We start from the raw sequence: 16,353 nt of genomic DNA, 5'->3' as shown, positions 1-16,353 counted from the left end.
TCCCTCCCTGCCCTCCCACCGCCCTCACTTGCACAATTTCCTGTACTACTGCCTGCTGCCTCAGCTGGTGGGCGAGCAGGCGACTAGCCTTTTCCGCATACTCATACTGAACCCCACTTAACCAGAAAAGCTGACCCACCGCCTTCCCATTTGTCAATCAATCAAACTGTCCCTGCAATTTCTTTCTTTCCACCAACAACTCCCTAGTTAGGGGCACCATATACCCAAGATCCACATCCATGTAACTTCCAACAACCTCTGTCTCTCCTCCCTTTCAACTTTATCTCTGTAGGCCTTATAAGAAATAACCTCCCCCGAACCACTGTCTTCAGGCCCTCCGAGGCCACAGAAACCTCCACGTAATACTTTATCGCCAATGCCACCTTATGACAAAACTTTTTATCTTCCAAAAGCATTGAATCAAAATTCTACCCTGATCTCTGCGCCCGGCCCATCTCAAACCTTACGTCCACCCAATTCGGCTCATGGTCACCTTTCTCACCACAAACAAATCGATGTGGGAGTATACCCGACGCAATTGCAAGGAGCATTCCCTCTCCCTCGAGTGCCTAAACCTCCAAAAGGTTCAAGTAACACCCCCCCCCCCCCCCCCCACCTCTACCCCCTGATTACTCCCAATACTCTCGCCATCCCCGATTTAGCCATTGACCTGGGACTTGATCCACCCTAGGGTCTAATACACTATCAAAATTGCTCCCCATAATCAACTGACGGGAATCCAAGTCACGGGATGGACACAAACGACTTCTTAAAATAAAGTCCGTGTTGTCCCAGTTGATTGCGTATATATTCACTAGAACCTCTGATGTCCCCACTAAAACCCCATGCACCATCACAAACCTACTGCACCTCCCCCGCCCCCCCCTCCCCCCCACCACTCTGTTTACCGACCGCAAACCAAATATGACACGTACATAGCAAATCTTTTAAAAGTACCAATAATAACAAAACAACAGTAAAAGGCCTCCGGTGTCAAAAATTAATGTTCCCTGCCATGGAAAGTCACCCAAAGTTTGGCCGGGTACAGCACCCCAAACCAAACCTTGCTCCGAAAGCCCGTCGCTTGCCCAGGTCAGCCCCAATGTCTTGGTAAATACGGATCCGATTCCCCTCCCAGCTACAATCTTAAGTCACTTTGGCACAGCTCAGAATCTTTTCTTTGTCCTAGAATTTGTGCATATGCACAATCGTCGCCCGAGACAGCTCCACAGCCTCAAGGACCGATGGCACGCTCCACCTCGAGGCCTTTCGAAGAACTTCTCTCCTTCACCAACTTCTCAAACATCCTCAAGTCATAGCCTGTGACACTTGTCCCCTCCATGCCCTCCGTCAAACCCACAATTTGCGAGTTCTGCTGCCTGGACCGATTCTCCTGGTTGTACACCCTCACACGCAGCACCTTGCAGGTCTCCCCCAGCATCGCTATCTCCGCCTCCAACAAAACAATTTGATCACTATGATCTGACACTGCCCTTTCCACCATTGGATCATCGCACCCGATGTTTCCAAACGCTTCTCTCCACGATCCAAAGTCCTGCGAAGAGGGGCTACTGCTCCTTCAATCGCACTAGACCAGCATCTCCTTACGCGGTTAACAAAATTCCCCCTTAATAAAGTCCACCAACTGCTCCACTAGCAACGTGGCAGACAACAACGACCCTCCCCCTCCGCCATTTTTCCCTCAGGTCCTGCACCACCATCGTCCTCCAACTCCTGAACTAAGGCTCTCACCGACTTTTGCCAGATCTGGAACCCTGCCGACTTTCCACTCCCCGGGGGGGGGGACACCCCTCCTCTCATTTCACACTTTATCCACAACAGTCACCCATTAAATGGGCAGAAAGGTCCAAAGCTAACACCTCCAAGCAAGAGCCACCCTGTGTGCGACCAATCAGATCATGGCTGCCACCGAAAGTAAAAAAGATTGTTTTTAAATCCATTGCAGCAAGCTAGCAACTTATTTATTTGAAAACTAAACATTTCAAATATGGCTGGAACACCAAAAGGCTGACCTTACACAGTAGCAGATAGATTTATTTGACTTGCCATATTATAATGACACCCTTTAAGCTTGTACGGAATCAGAATTCAAAATATTTGTAAGCAATTAAATCCTTTTGACAAAATATGACTTCAAATATGCACCTTTGTAACAATATTTATTCTGCAGTTTCAAGATATGAAATTAGTGTAAAACTTATGACAATTTGGATCTCTGTCCAATAAACTGCAATAACTCCTTTTGGGAGTCACATTTGAAATTTTACAAGCATTTTATTTCCATAATCTCGGGAGTATTAAGATTTCATTTCAATGTCTTTTCTGAACAGGTCTCCATTTTTTCAAATTCCATCAAACAGTTTTGCTCCTACAACACATTGGAAAGAGAGGCAAAAGCAATACTTGAGATACCTGTAAACTAGCATTCAGGACATCAAAGTCACTGTATCTTCTGATAATCTGCAAGTAATCACAAAATATAAAACAATGTTCTTCACTATACGTCAGTAATTTGTAGCTTCTAAAGTTCTACAACTAGATTGCAGAGATATTTAATAATAATCTTTATTATTATCACAACGAGCCTGACATTAACACTGCAATGAAGTTACTGTGAAAATCCCCTTGCTGTCACATTCTGGCACCTGTGCACTGAGGGAGAAATCAGAATGTCCAATTCACCTAATAGCACATCTTTCGGGACTTGTGGGAACACCCGGAGGAAACCCACACAGACACAGGGAAAACGTGCAGACTCTGCACAGACAGTGACCCAAGCCAGGAATCGAACCTGGGTCCCTGGAGCTGTGAAGCAACAGTGCTAACCACTGTGCTACCATGTCGCCCATCATAATTAAGATAAAAATTGTTAGGTTCAATAAATGATTGTTTTTCTGCTTTTTTGAAAGGAAAATCTATATTTTACCTCAATGATAAACTACTATGCTGGTGATGATATTCCCAGGGGTGAAAATATCACCAAATGTAATATCTGCCGAGGAAATGGGTGGTGCAGTGGGCTGATGGGGCAAAAATCTATCTCTGCCCAGTAGACATGCCAGGACCAAACTGCCCTCAATTTGGCACTAATTGATATTCAAATACTACAGCACACTGACACAACAGGAGGTGTTTATGGGACAAAGGCATATTGTTACAGAAGAGTATGAGCAGTGTTTGATTCTGAAAATGATTGTCTTAAATGGAAAGTGTTCCATTCCCAGCATTAACATCCCTCATTTTGATCACAATTTAAAAAAAATTAATCATCAATGGTTAGTTAACAGTGCTAGTTTTATAATGCAAAACATTCTGGGTTATATAAACGAACGTATACATGTATCGAGACAGTTACATCTGTCTCTGGCAGCATGTCTGAAATTCCCAAAACTATTTCCTGCACAACTCAAAATGATAGTAACAGTAATGTGTAAAATCTCTTACACTTCAAATTTATAGTGGGGCAGGAAGTAAAAATGGTTACTGAAAAGGTACTATTTTTTAGTCACTTTCCACTTGTAATAAGTAAAGCTGATAGTGTACGACAACTAACAGATATCCACAAATGGCAGAGCTATGAAAACTAGCAGAGCTCTACAAGAGTCTGTCGAAATTATTTTTGTGAATATATGTGCAGTGGGTTGCTTTGTTCACGGACAAAATTGAATAACTTTAATTAAAACACAGACCAATTGATTATTAACTATGGACCAAATAAGTCTAATTTCATTATATGCATTTTATATTTAGTGGAGGTGGTGGTGTAGTGGTGTCACCGGGCTAGCAATCCAGAGGCCCAGACTATTGCTCTGGGGACACCACTCTAGCTCGTGAAATTTAAATAGAACATAGAACAGTACAGCACAGAACAGGCCATTCGGCCCTCGATGTTGTGCCGAGCAATGATCACCCTACTCAAACCCACATATCCACCCTATACCCGTAACCCAACAACCTCCCCCCCACCTTTAACCGTACCTTTTTAGGACACTACGGGCAATTTAGCATGGCCAATCCACCTAACCCGCACATCTTTGGACTGTGGGAGGAAACCGGAGCACCCGGAGGAAACCCACGCACACACGGGGAGGACGTGCAGACTCCGCACAGACAGTGACCCAGCCGGGAATCGAACCTGGGACCCTGGAGCTGTGAAGCATTTATGCTAACCACCATGCTACCGTGCTGCCCGGCACAATTGTTTTTTAAATTTCGAAATGAAAGCTGGTGACTATAAAACTATTAACATTGTCATAAATACCCATCAAGGGCAGTACGATGGTGCAGTGGGTTAGCCCTGCTGCCTCATGGCGCAGAGGTCCCAGGTTCGATCCCGGCTCTAGGTCACTGTCCGTGTGGAGTTTGCACATTCTCCCCGCGTTTGCGTGGGTTTCGCCCCCACATCCCAAAGATGTGCAGGCTAGGTGGATTGGCCACACTAAATTGCCCCTTAATTGGAAAAATGAATTGGGCACTCTAAATTAAAAAAAATAATAAAATAAATACCCATCTAGTTCACTCATGTCCTTTAGGGAAGGAAATCTGCCGTCCTTCCCTAGTTCGGCCTACATATGACTCCAGATCTACAGCACTCTTATCTGCCCAGCAAACCACTCAGTTCAAGGAATTAAGGATGGGCAACAAATGCTGGCCTTGCCAGTGATGCCTACATTCCATGGACAAAGATATAAACTACCAGCAAAGTCAATAAAATTATTTGAGCCTGTAAAGAAACATTATTCTCACATGCAGAAACACAATCATTTGTTTTTTCAAACTGCGCGCGTCTGTAAAAGCCTCATAGTGCGAACATTGGTGACCATGTAACTACAAGAGTGTCATAAAAACCCATTTGCATCATCAATGTGATTGAGAGAAGGAAATCTGCCATCTTTACCCTGCCTGGTCCACATGTGGCTCCAGGTCCACATACCTCTCTTAACTCTCAAGTGCCTTCAGAAATTTCCAACTCAGTTGTACCAAACTGTTATGATACAGTATGATCACAAGATCTGCAGCAGTTCAGGATGGCAGCTCACAGCTGTCTCAAGGAGTTGCAATAAATGCTGGTCTTTCCAACAATACCCCATGAATGAACAAAAATTCCAACCTCTTTTACTCATTTCTCTTTAAGGGATTTTTAGAGCAGCAGCTAGAAAGGGATGGATGAAAATGGCTTAGAGTGTTATTAGACCAAGCTATGTTATTCTTTAATTAATTATTGTTCAAGGGGCTAAAAGGTATATATCATAATAATAATTTATTGTCACAAGTAGGCTTCAATGAGGTTACTGTGAAAAGCCCCTAGTCGCCACATTCCGGCGCCTGTACGGGGAGGCCGATACGGGAATGGAAACCGCGCTGCTGGTCTTGTTCTGCATTATAAGCCAGCTGTTTAGCCCACTGTGCTAACCCAGCCCCTCAATAGAATAAAGGAAGAAAGGGCTTTATAGCCAATTAAGTACAATCACTGTTGAAATGCAGCCAATTAGCTCAATAAAATCCCCAAAACAGCAATAACATAACCAGAATCTGATTCTAGTGACATTTATTGAGGGATAAATATCAGTCAGGATATCAAGGATAACTCCCTGTTATAGAACATAGAACGATACAGCGCAGTACAGGCCCTTCGGCCCACGATGTTGCACCGACATGGGAAGTCAAAAACTAAAGGCCATCTAACCTACACTATGCCATTATCATCCATATGCTTATCCAATAAACTTTTAAATGCCCTCAATGTTGGCGAGTTCACTACTGTTGCAGGTAGGGCATTCCACGGCCTCACCACTCTTTGCGTAAAAAACCTACCTCTGACGTCTGTCCTATATCTATTACCCCTCAATTTAAGGCTATGTCCCCTCGTGCTAGCCACCTCCATCCGCGGGAGAAGGCTCTCACTGTCCACCCTATCTAACCCTCTGATCATTTTGTATGCCTCTATTAAGTCACCTCTTAACCTTCTTCTCTCTAACGAAAACAGCCTCAAGTCCATCAGCCTTTCCTCATAAGATTTTCCCTCCATACCAGGCAACATTCTTGTAAATCTCCTCTGCACCCGTTCCAAAGCTTCCACGTCCTTCCTATAATGAGGCGACCAGAACTGTACGCAATACTCCAAATGCGGCCGTACCAGAGTTTTGTACAGCTGCAACATGACCTCATGGCTCCGGAACTCAATCCCTCTACCAATAAAGGCCAACACACCATGGGCCTTCTTCACAACCCTATCAACCTGGGTGGCAACTTTCAGGGATCTATGTACATGGACACAGAGATCCCTCTGCTCATCCACACTGCCAAGAATTTTACCATTAGCCAAATATTCCGCATTCCTGTTTTTCTTTCCAAAGTGAATCACCTCACACTTCTCTACATTGAACTCCATTTGCCACCTGTCAGTCCAGCTCTGCAGCTTATCTATGTCCCTCTGTAACCTGCAACATCCTTCCACACTGTCTACAACTCCACCGACTTTAGTGTCGTCTGCAAATTTACTCACCCAACCTTCTGTGCCCTCCTCTAGGTCATTTATAAAAATGACAAACAGCAACGGCCCCAGAACAGATCCTTGTGGTACGCCACTCGTAACTGAACTCCATTCTGAACATTTGCCGTCAACCACCACCCTCTGTCTTCTTTCAACTAGCCAATTTCTGATCCACATCTCTAAATCACCCTCAATCCCCAGCCTCCGTATTTTCTGCAATAGCCGACCGTGGGGCCGATCTGACCTACAGATATAGCATCTTCTACATCCACCTGAGGGTGGAGGGGCCGATCTGTACATCACTGCCTCAGTACTGCACTAAAACGTCAGCCTAGATTTTGAACTCAAGTCTCAAGAGGCTCAGATTCGGATCCATTACCTTCTGCATCGAGAGATGGATGTGCTACACTGAGCCACCTCCAATGCCACGATAAAATTGATCATAAATTGATCAATTTATGTAAGCTGCTCAATTTTGCACATATATCAAGACCATAAATTCTCAAATGCCCACATCAAAATTACAATGGTTAATATTTTTAAATATGTTTGTGGGATGTGAGCGCTGCTGGCTCAATTGCCCTTGAGAAAGTTGTGGTGAGCCACCTTCTTGAGCACTGCAATCCACATGGTATAGGTACCCTACAGTGTGTCTTTCTGTAGTGGGTTGATACAACTGGCTACTTCAGAGGACTGTCAAGGGTCAACCGCATTGCTGGCGGTGTGGAGGCACATGTAATCCAGACCAGACAAGAATGGCAGATTTTCTCCCTGAAAAACATTGGTTAAACCAAATGGGTTTTTAAATGACAATTAGTCTAGGTCTCTGGTCTACTAATCCAGTGACAATAATACTCTGCTACCACCCCCACTGTGCAGAAAAGGCATCCTCAGAATGCAGCACATGAAACACCTTTAATGTAAAATAAATGTTTGCCAAATGCTTTGCAGTGCCAATAGCAAAAATGCAGATATAATTCAACCCTGGGCAAAAAGAAAACTTCACATAGAATGTTTCTATTGAAAGAAAATTTCATTCATAAAATCCTTCACATGATTTTAACTTAATTTCTAGAAGCAAGGTGGCTAATGAGGCATGGTAGTACAGTGCTTATATTACTGGATTAGCAGTGCAGAGACCTAGACCAATGATTAAGGGCATGAGTTCAAATCCCACTATGGTAATTGAGTCATTTAAATTAAATTAGTTAAATCGAATCTAGATTTATGGTTGACTAGATTGTCATTTAAAGGGCGGCACGGCTTCCTCAACATTGCCAGGAACCCAGGTTCAATTCCATCCTTGGGTGACAGGTGTGGAGTAAGCACATTCTTCCCATGTCTGCATGAGTTTCCTCAGGTCTAAGGTTTCCTCCCATAGTCCAAAGATGTGTAGGTTAGGTGGATTGGCCATAATCTATGCCGGGGGTTACGGGGATAGAGCAGGGGAGTGGGCCTAGACAGAGTGCTGCTTAGGAGGGTTGGTGCAGACCTGATGAGCCGAATGGTCTCCTTCTGCACTATAGGGATTCTATGGGCTTTATCATTCATAAGTGACAAGACTGTCTTTACTTGTTTTTTTTGTTCCTCTATGTGAAGCAACCCACTTGGGATCAGAGAAAATAAATCAGTTCAGAATTCAGCTGCATTTCAATACCTGCTGTATAGAAAAACCCAACAAACATTCCATCAGTGCAATTTTTTTTTACAACAATTAGCACATTAGATCATTTATCCTCTTGTTGCCAAGTACACATATATTAATATATCAACTCAGTACTGTCCTTGTATTCATCTTGTACGGCTGACATAAATAAAGAGCAATTATTGTTCTTGGGTGACTGTTCTTCACAAGGAGACAACAGATGATTAGTTGCCTTTTTATTTAATTTTACCAATTAAGGGGTAATTTAGCAGACACGGGGAGAATGTGCAAACTCCACACAGACACTGACCCGGGGCCGCGATCAAATCCGTGTCTTCGACTCCTTGAGATAGCAGTGCTAACCACTGTGCCACCATGCCGCCCAATTAGTTGCCTTTTAAGTCCTGCACAGAGTTAACTGATAAAACATAATAGGTTAGAAAACAATTACACTGAAATGGTATACCTGCCAACTGTTTTCTGCTGAAACTCCACGTTGTACACGAATAATATATTCCTATAAAAGTAAAGACACTTGAATTAGAGCAACATCGGAACAGAATACCTCATACCTTTAACCAACTCAGCACAATAGCCTGAAACAATTAGAATTTCAGTTAGAACTGCAGATTTATTTCAAAATCGGTCTGGTGATTAAAGGCACTGTTTGGTGTAGTATTTAAGCCATATTGACAAGAAGGTTACAAGTTCAAATTCCAATTCCAGTCTTTGCTTTGGCAGTTGGGTCACTACAACTGGCTTTTATACCTCGGAAAAAGGAGAGAATAAAAATCAGCCAGGCTTTTAACTTCTGATTACTATCAAGGCAAGATACTTGACTGGATTTTTCCTGAAGGAATAACAACAAAGGTCAACTGCATCATCAACATTATGGTGTAAATCAGCTTCCAGCATCTGCACATGCACAGTCAATCAAAGAAATTAAGATGCTGCTGCACAGTTTTCCCTACTCAAGCTTCATCACAGAGGTATCTCACCGATACGTTCAGTGTTAAAAACCATGAAGGATGCAAGGTTGTAGTACTTACTCAGTATGGTAGAAGACTTTGAGGCTGATACATTTAGGGAAAAAGTGATTTTTTACCAGCGTAATGTATCTTAATTATTGCTATCTTTCTGGCCCTGAAATTATTTTGCATATGTGGAGATTTATTCCTTCAGAATTTAATTATTTCTAGACACCTAAAAACGTTTTAACTTTTTATTTGTCTCTTCGGTCTCTTTCGATCCTGGCTTTCTTTTCCTCTCTATTTTCAAATTTAAATATTCAAATCCATACCTCATTTAGACTAAATGTCTCAGAGGATTCTTCAGTCTAGCTGGTGGAACAGACACACTGCTGTATGCCCTGTTCAAACAGATTCTAGACTACCTGTAGGACCATAACTTACCATTCAAAAATCCACAAAGGTCTGTGTGAAGCTCAAAACATAGTAAAAGGTACCAGTCCTTAGCTGCTGACCGCAAAATCAAGGCCATTCAATTTTGAAAAGTCTAAATACTATGTTGTTTGTCAGCATTGGGCATCCTAATTTAGTTGATTTCACAGCAGATATAAAGTCTAGTTATATCTCAACACTGATTCAACATGAAGTTTAAAATTATTCTTCTGTGCCCCACTATGATTTTTCCATACCAGCGATCATAGCCACATCGTAAAAAGAGATCTGCACTGTGGACATGTATCTCTTAAGAAGCAGGTGGAGATTATCCTTGCAAACAGCAGAAATTTGTGACTCTCATCCCATCACTCTGGCCTTCATCAGGCCCCAATGTAACTGTTTTTCAAGCTCACTGAAGAACGTTTTTCCTACTGCATAGTTAACAATCAAGCATAGTGCAATGTTGCCCTGTAATCCAACAGCTAAGTTCATTTTGTCAAAGACTGAGACAAAGGAGAGAAATATAATGCATTCATAGAAAATTAAGACAGTAAATTGAACTTAATAGGTCAATACTCCCTATGAAAATATATTGTCAAAAAGGTGTTAAAATACAATGCTTCAGGAATCAATTTATCTCAAATAAAATAATTCTGTTCCATAAGTCTAAAAAGAATACCGCTGGTGAAGGATGATAAAATAATAAACGAAAAGGTTGAATAATCCGGTGGAGTGGGTGATGTTAATATGAAGCATTCAATAGGAGAGTTTGGTTATTTTGTGCATGAAGGAGATTCTTGTGAACTTGGAGGGAACTTTTAAACTTCCTCGATGTCAATGAACTAGTCTTAGATGTGTTGCCACACAACTCTATCTTGAAAACTCCCAAACAATAATTAAGCCCACAATGAGGCATGGGGCTACAAAAATTGCTGAGATTGCAAAATACACTGAAAATTGTAAGATTTAAAAATTAGACTTCCATGTGAAATGTATCTCCTATATTTCAGTTCCATACGCTAAATGGTAGGAATGCAATCTGGATGAATATGCCAAAATCATAACAGCGGTACTCTACTTTCAGGATATGCCAGAGAAAATGTGTCCCTCCTCCACATATAGTAGTTAAGAATATTCAATTTTAGTGTAGTTCATCTGTATACCACTGCTTTATTTTGTCTTTTTGCCAATTTACGCTTTCAACTTGTCTTGTCCTCGTTTGATGTTCACTAGGGAGTTAGAGAGTGAGATGAAGCAGAAAAAAAAACAGAATTCAGGTTGATAACAAAAATATTGAATATAGAAAGTTCAGAAGGAAAACGAAAAGGAAATCAGGGAGGTAAAAAAGAGATTATATTCTTGATATATATTTATATATTTTTTTTTAATGATTGAGACTTGGGTAAGCAAGGTACAATCTCAAAATTTGTAAATAACATAAAATTGGAAGTACTGTGAGCGGTGAGGAGAATAGTCATAGACTTCAAAAGGGCCTAGATATGCTGACGGAATGGACAGACACGTGGCAAGCGAAAAATTTAATCAGAGAGGTGTTAAGTGATACATTCTTGCAGGAAGGACAAAGGAAGAAAAGACAAGATATAAAGGGTACAATTCTCAAGTGGATGTAGGTACAGAGAGATCTGGGGGTATATAAATCATTGAAGATGTCAGGGTAGGTTGAGGAAGTGGTTGAAAAAGCATACTGGACGCTGGGCTGTACATTGGTAAAGGATACAAATGCATGGAACTTATTTTGAACCTTTATAAAGCTTTGGCTTGGTTTCAACTGGAGCACTGGACCCAATTCTGGGCCCCACACTTTAAGGAGGAAGTGAAGGCAATAGAGAGGGTGCAGAAATGGTTTACGAGAATGACCCCATGGACAAGGGAATGATATTTACAATGTACAAGATTCAATCTACAATTACTCTATTTTACCTCTGATGTATTTGTGCAATTTCTCAGCTTTAAAATATTTTTGTGTTAATGAGTTAATAACCGGCTAAAAGCAGGTGCTAAGTTTGGTAGTGAAATTCACTAAAGATAAAAACAGGGCATGTTACATTTTACACGATAACCCCTGAAATGAAAATGTTATCCTGGAAACATTTCAATAGAAGGCTTTTTTACTCTCGCATTTGGCATTTTCTCCCAATTTTCTTTTTGAGTTTAGCATAAACACAAAGATATCGAATGAGAGTAAACAACGCAGGAGAAATAGAAAAGAAAAACACAATGAATATAGAAAGTTGGTAAACAGGAAACAAAATTCAACTGGCAGCTTGACAGATGATAATGCCCAACAACAAAATCACATGGAATATTCCTCTGATGACTGGGAGGTAAAATTGGTCTACATTAAACAAATACTTTAGGGTGCATCACAGGATGCACTATCAACAAAATATGACATCAAACCACATAAGGAAATAATAGGACAGGGTAGGTTTTAGGAAGGCTGTCTTCAAGGAGGGATAGCACGGTGGAATAGTGGTTAGCACTGCTGTCTCACAGCTCCAGGGACCCGGGTTCAATTCCAGTCTTGGGTGACTGTGTGGAGTTTGCACGTTCTCCCCATGTCTACGGGGCTTTCTTTGGGCACTCTGGTTTCCTCCTACAATCCAAGGATGTGCAGAATTGGCCACGCTAAGTTGCCCCTTAGATGTCCAGGGATGTGCAGGTTAGGTTACGGGGATAGGGAAGGGAGGTGGACCTGGGTAGTGTGCTCTTTCGGAGGATCGGTGCAGACCTTATGGGCCGAATGGCCTCCTTCTGCACTGTTGGGATTCTACAAGAGGGAAAGAGATAGAGTGGTTAAGGGAGGGAATTCAGAACTTATGACCTAACAGATTTGGACACAAGAAAATAAGACAAAACACATGTACTGAAAAATACAAAACAAATTTTAAAAAGGGTGCAAGAGTGTTCACGTGGAACGTAGAAGCAAAATACTCCTATGCATGTTTCAGGTTTTGAAGGCTACTTTCAAACAGGAACTTATAAATCTTGCCCTGAGTTCCTGGGGATTCTTTTGGCAAAGATATAGTGCATATAGAACAACTTGATTGATTTTTATTAAAAATTTCAAATTACATTCCCACAAAGAAACTTTTTGTAATGTTTTCTATTACTTCAGTAACTTTTGGCTCCAGAGACCAATATTTCCGAAAACACCTAGATGGTGCAAAATTGCAACCTGGCATGGGATAAAGGAACACAAGACAAGTCACATGTCAAGAGGTCACTAAAGGAAATGTGCAGACTGTGTGCCCAACCAGTTTAATTTTAGAGAAAAACAGGCACTTTCATAGTCAGAAACCTCTAGTCCATATCCAACAATAGATAGGAAACTGAAAGTGACTCGAGTCAGTTGAAGAACAGGACACAATGGTCTCCTTCTATGCTGTAACCATTCTGCGATTCTGCCTCCTTTTCATACTATAAATAACATCTTAAAGGAGGAAGTTCATTTTTAAAACTTTATCGGCAGAATAATCTAGAAACCAAAATAACCACGTGGCGATTAATATCTAGCAAGGTTAAAAATATTCGGTGGCAACCGTAGCATGCTCTGCAGTAGCATAATTAAAAGCAGTCAGGATGTTTCTCAAGGGAAAGAATGTGGCCATGAGTGTCATGAAACTGAGAATCATTCACATGAATTCCAGTAGTCCAGCCAACAAATATGGTAATAGAAGAATCTTAAGTCACATCCAAAATGGAACTTTGTTTGCTGTAAGAAAAGCTAAAGTTGGTTGTTCACCTTAATTCTTTGCCCTTATCGTTCAAGCACAGATTCAGTGTCAAATACTGTTCCTAGTCTCACTTAAACCCATTTTTTGGCATCAAACTTCAACCCTCTTTAGATGGACTATATTTCATAGAATCATGTGTCTGTGCTGACTCTATAAATGCACTTTACCCGTAACAAATCGGTGATGGTTTTCCTTGAATAATCCACACTTGTTCAGATAGGAATAATAGTTAATGGCATTTCAGCACCAAAACACTTTGCTAATTGTAGGCACAGGTTCATGTTTGCAATTTACTTCAGTGAGCGAACAGTCTCAGAGTTGGGACAGGTCACTATCTACACAGTTGCCAAGTCACCCAGGCCATTCTTACAAGTTTCCTAGAGATCACCTTAACGAAAACACTGACTACCACCAGTGTGGTAGCATGGTTAACTCATAGTTAAGAAAAGGGTGGAGGAAGAAATTAAATACTTGACATCATTTTTGTTTCCTTAGACAAGTACACCAAATACAAATTTATTGATAAACAGAAACAATGTTTTGAAAAGGCAGTTTAGCATTCAGGTTAATGAAGTTCAAATTTCAGAAGAATTCTCTGTACTTATATGGAACTAACTGGTTAGAATCATTCTGACCACTTATTTTATGTTTTTCATTCTGTCTTATTGGTAAATGCCTGTTTCACTTTCAATTCTGCAACACCGCAGTTCACATCGAAACAGAACAGAAAGGAAATGCATTGGGCAACTATATCACGATACATGCGATGCAGTGCTTAATATTCCATTTTTGTGGTTTAAGAAAGGCATGATAAACTGAATTTTCACTGCAAAGTAATGCAACCTGGTTGTTAATTCCGTATATAAACCTTTTAGTTATTTTTAAGGTATTTCAGTACTCCAGCACCCAAGCATTGATGTAAAGCTAATTTTGCCAAGCCTCCAAAACACATAACACCAACCCCCCCTCCCCCCCCTCCTCCCTCCTCCCCCCTCCTCCTCCTCTTCCTCCTCTTGTCAGCACACACATGAAATCTGATCCCGTATCTCTGGAAGTGTTGTCAGGAAAAACGTAGAGAAGAAAGGGGCTGTGAAAAGATATTTCCGGGCTCCAAAGGTAATGATTCTAGAGCAGGTAAAGCAAAACGATTTGGATAGGCAGGACTGGAACCAGAAGAGGTCAAACTGGATGAACTGGACAACGAAGGAGAAGTGTTTTGGGGAGTATGGTGTGATCAACTATATCAAAGATTGCAAAGAGAATGAAGAGCAATAGTGCAACACAGCCACATCAGATGTCATTTTAACTTTGATTAGGGCAGAAACCTGGTGGAGTCGAGATTTAAAAACATATATACCCAAGCAATGCCATACTTCAGCAGTGGTGTTTTTAGTCCTGTGCATGTGAAATTATACACTCCTTATACAACCGAAGTTACTATGACTACTCCACAGCTTTTGCGATGTCTGTTTTTAGCCAGTAAGAAACCGATGGCAAAACTACAAATAAACACTGAATAAACACATCGCGATTGGCGTGACTATAATAATGAACGGAGTGTGTTAAATTGTACCAGTGGATGTTGTAACCCTTTGGCAGTGTCAGTCCAGGGATTGTGCAACGCGGTGAGACAGCACTTACTGACCACTGAGAGGAATTGCCCATTAACCCAGGCTCAGGCTGCTCACCCGGGGGAAAGCGGGCCCGGTAACCGCCCAGGGGGACAATCCCCGTCCCTGCGCCACTGCCTTCTCAATCACCTCCAGGCTGCCAGCCCGGCGCCGCGGCCTAACCACCTCCCCCGGAGCCGGGGCCGGGCCGGCTCTCCCCACTCACCGTGTGCGACTGCAGGTTTTGACTGGCTTCGATCACACACGACAGCGGCACCGAGTCGTCCAGCAGCACTTTGCCCGGGCTCTTCTTCTCCATGAACGCCATTGCAGGGGCAGGGAGGCTGGGTGCTCGGCGGGCATGTGAGGGAAGAGCGACCGCCGCCTGGGAGCTGCTTCACCGGAGCCTCCAGCCGGCACGGCGCGCAGAGTCCGCGGGGTCCTACACTCCACCCACTCGCAACCCTGAGACAGCTGCCGGCACCTTCCAGCCGCCGCTGCTGACACCTTCCAGCCGCCGCTGCTGACACCTTCCAGCCGCCGGGGTAGCGCTGCTGGCACCTTCCAGCCGCCGGGGCACCGCTGCTGGCACCTTCCAGCCGCCGGGGTAGCGCTGCTGGCACCTTCCAGCCGCCGGGGTAGCGCTGCTGGCACCTTCCAGCCGCCGGGGCACCGCTGCTGGCACCTTCGAGCCGCCGGGGTAGCGCTGCTGGCACCTACCAGCCGCCGGGTTAGCGCTGCTGGCACCTTCCAGCCGCCGGGGCACCTCTGTTGCCTTGTGAAACAGACAGATACACAATGGAAAGTTGCCAAGTCACGCTGCAGAGTTGCCGCAATGACCCAGGGAGAATTCTGCGTAGATCATTAAAATACGTGTTTGAAAGTACTTGGGAAGTTACACCCGAAATTACGCCAAGATCGTGTGTCATCTTGCTGAACTGTCAATGTACTGTCAGCGTACTGCTAATTTTAATAGCGTACAGTAATAAAAAAAATCTAAACAAGCAGAAATCACCTGAACGATCAGGACCAAAGAAAGCTGTTCCCACACATCGAACCATCATTCATGCATATTAAGCACAGCATGTTTAAGAACAGTAGAATGTGGAATCTTTTAATCTTTTCAATGTTTAATGTAACTCATTCTGATGACATAATAGGCATTCTAATGCAACAAAATGAAATGACAAATACACTAGTGAGACTCCATGGATGAATGAAAGCATAAGGGAACAATTGAAGGTGAAGAAAGAGGCTTACGTATAGTACACAGACAACAGTGGAGAGCATGACAAGAGAGAATGCCAAACCAGTCGAAGAGAAGCAAAAAAGAAAGAATTAGAAAGGCAAAGAGGAAGCACGAAATTAGTTATCTAGGAACATAAAACAAAATAGTAAAATATTTTGCAAACACATCAATACA

General features: G+C 42.5%; 1 protein-coding gene across 6 annotated transcripts in view; it reads right to left on the bottom strand.

Annotated features, from left to right (window-relative positions):
• pxk (PX domain containing serine/threonine kinase) overlaps positions 1-15,704 on the bottom strand; it is a 93,566-nt gene extending 77,862 nt beyond the window's left edge. For 3 of the 6 annotated variants that reach the window (XM_038810512.1, XM_038810506.1, XM_038810507.1), the window contains exons 1-3: positions 15,157-15,701; positions 8,626-8,676; positions 2,434-2,481 (exon numbers count right to left, since the gene is read on the bottom strand). In XM_038810512.1, the coding sequence (XP_038666440.1) occupies positions 2,434-2,447 (14 nt within the window). In that variant the 5' untranslated portion in view covers positions 2,448-2,481; positions 8,626-8,676; positions 15,157-15,701. Of the gene's footprint in view, positions 1-2,433; positions 2,482-8,625; positions 8,677-15,156 lie in introns of all 6 variants that reach the window. The other 3 variants (XR_005462221.1, XM_038810509.1, XM_038810508.1) reach the window with 2 other exon arrangements.
• Between the last annotated feature and the right edge of the window lie 649 nt (positions 15,705-16,353).

Source organism: Scyliorhinus canicula, chromosome 11, assembly GCF_902713615.1.
Source record: "Scyliorhinus canicula chromosome 11, sScyCan1.1, whole genome shotgun sequence".
Lineage (NCBI taxonomy): Eukaryota > Metazoa > Chordata > Chondrichthyes > Carcharhiniformes > Scyliorhinidae > Scyliorhinus > Scyliorhinus canicula.
The sequence above is the reverse complement of the archived record's forward strand: the minus strand, read 5'-3'. Positions and strand labels throughout refer to the sequence as shown.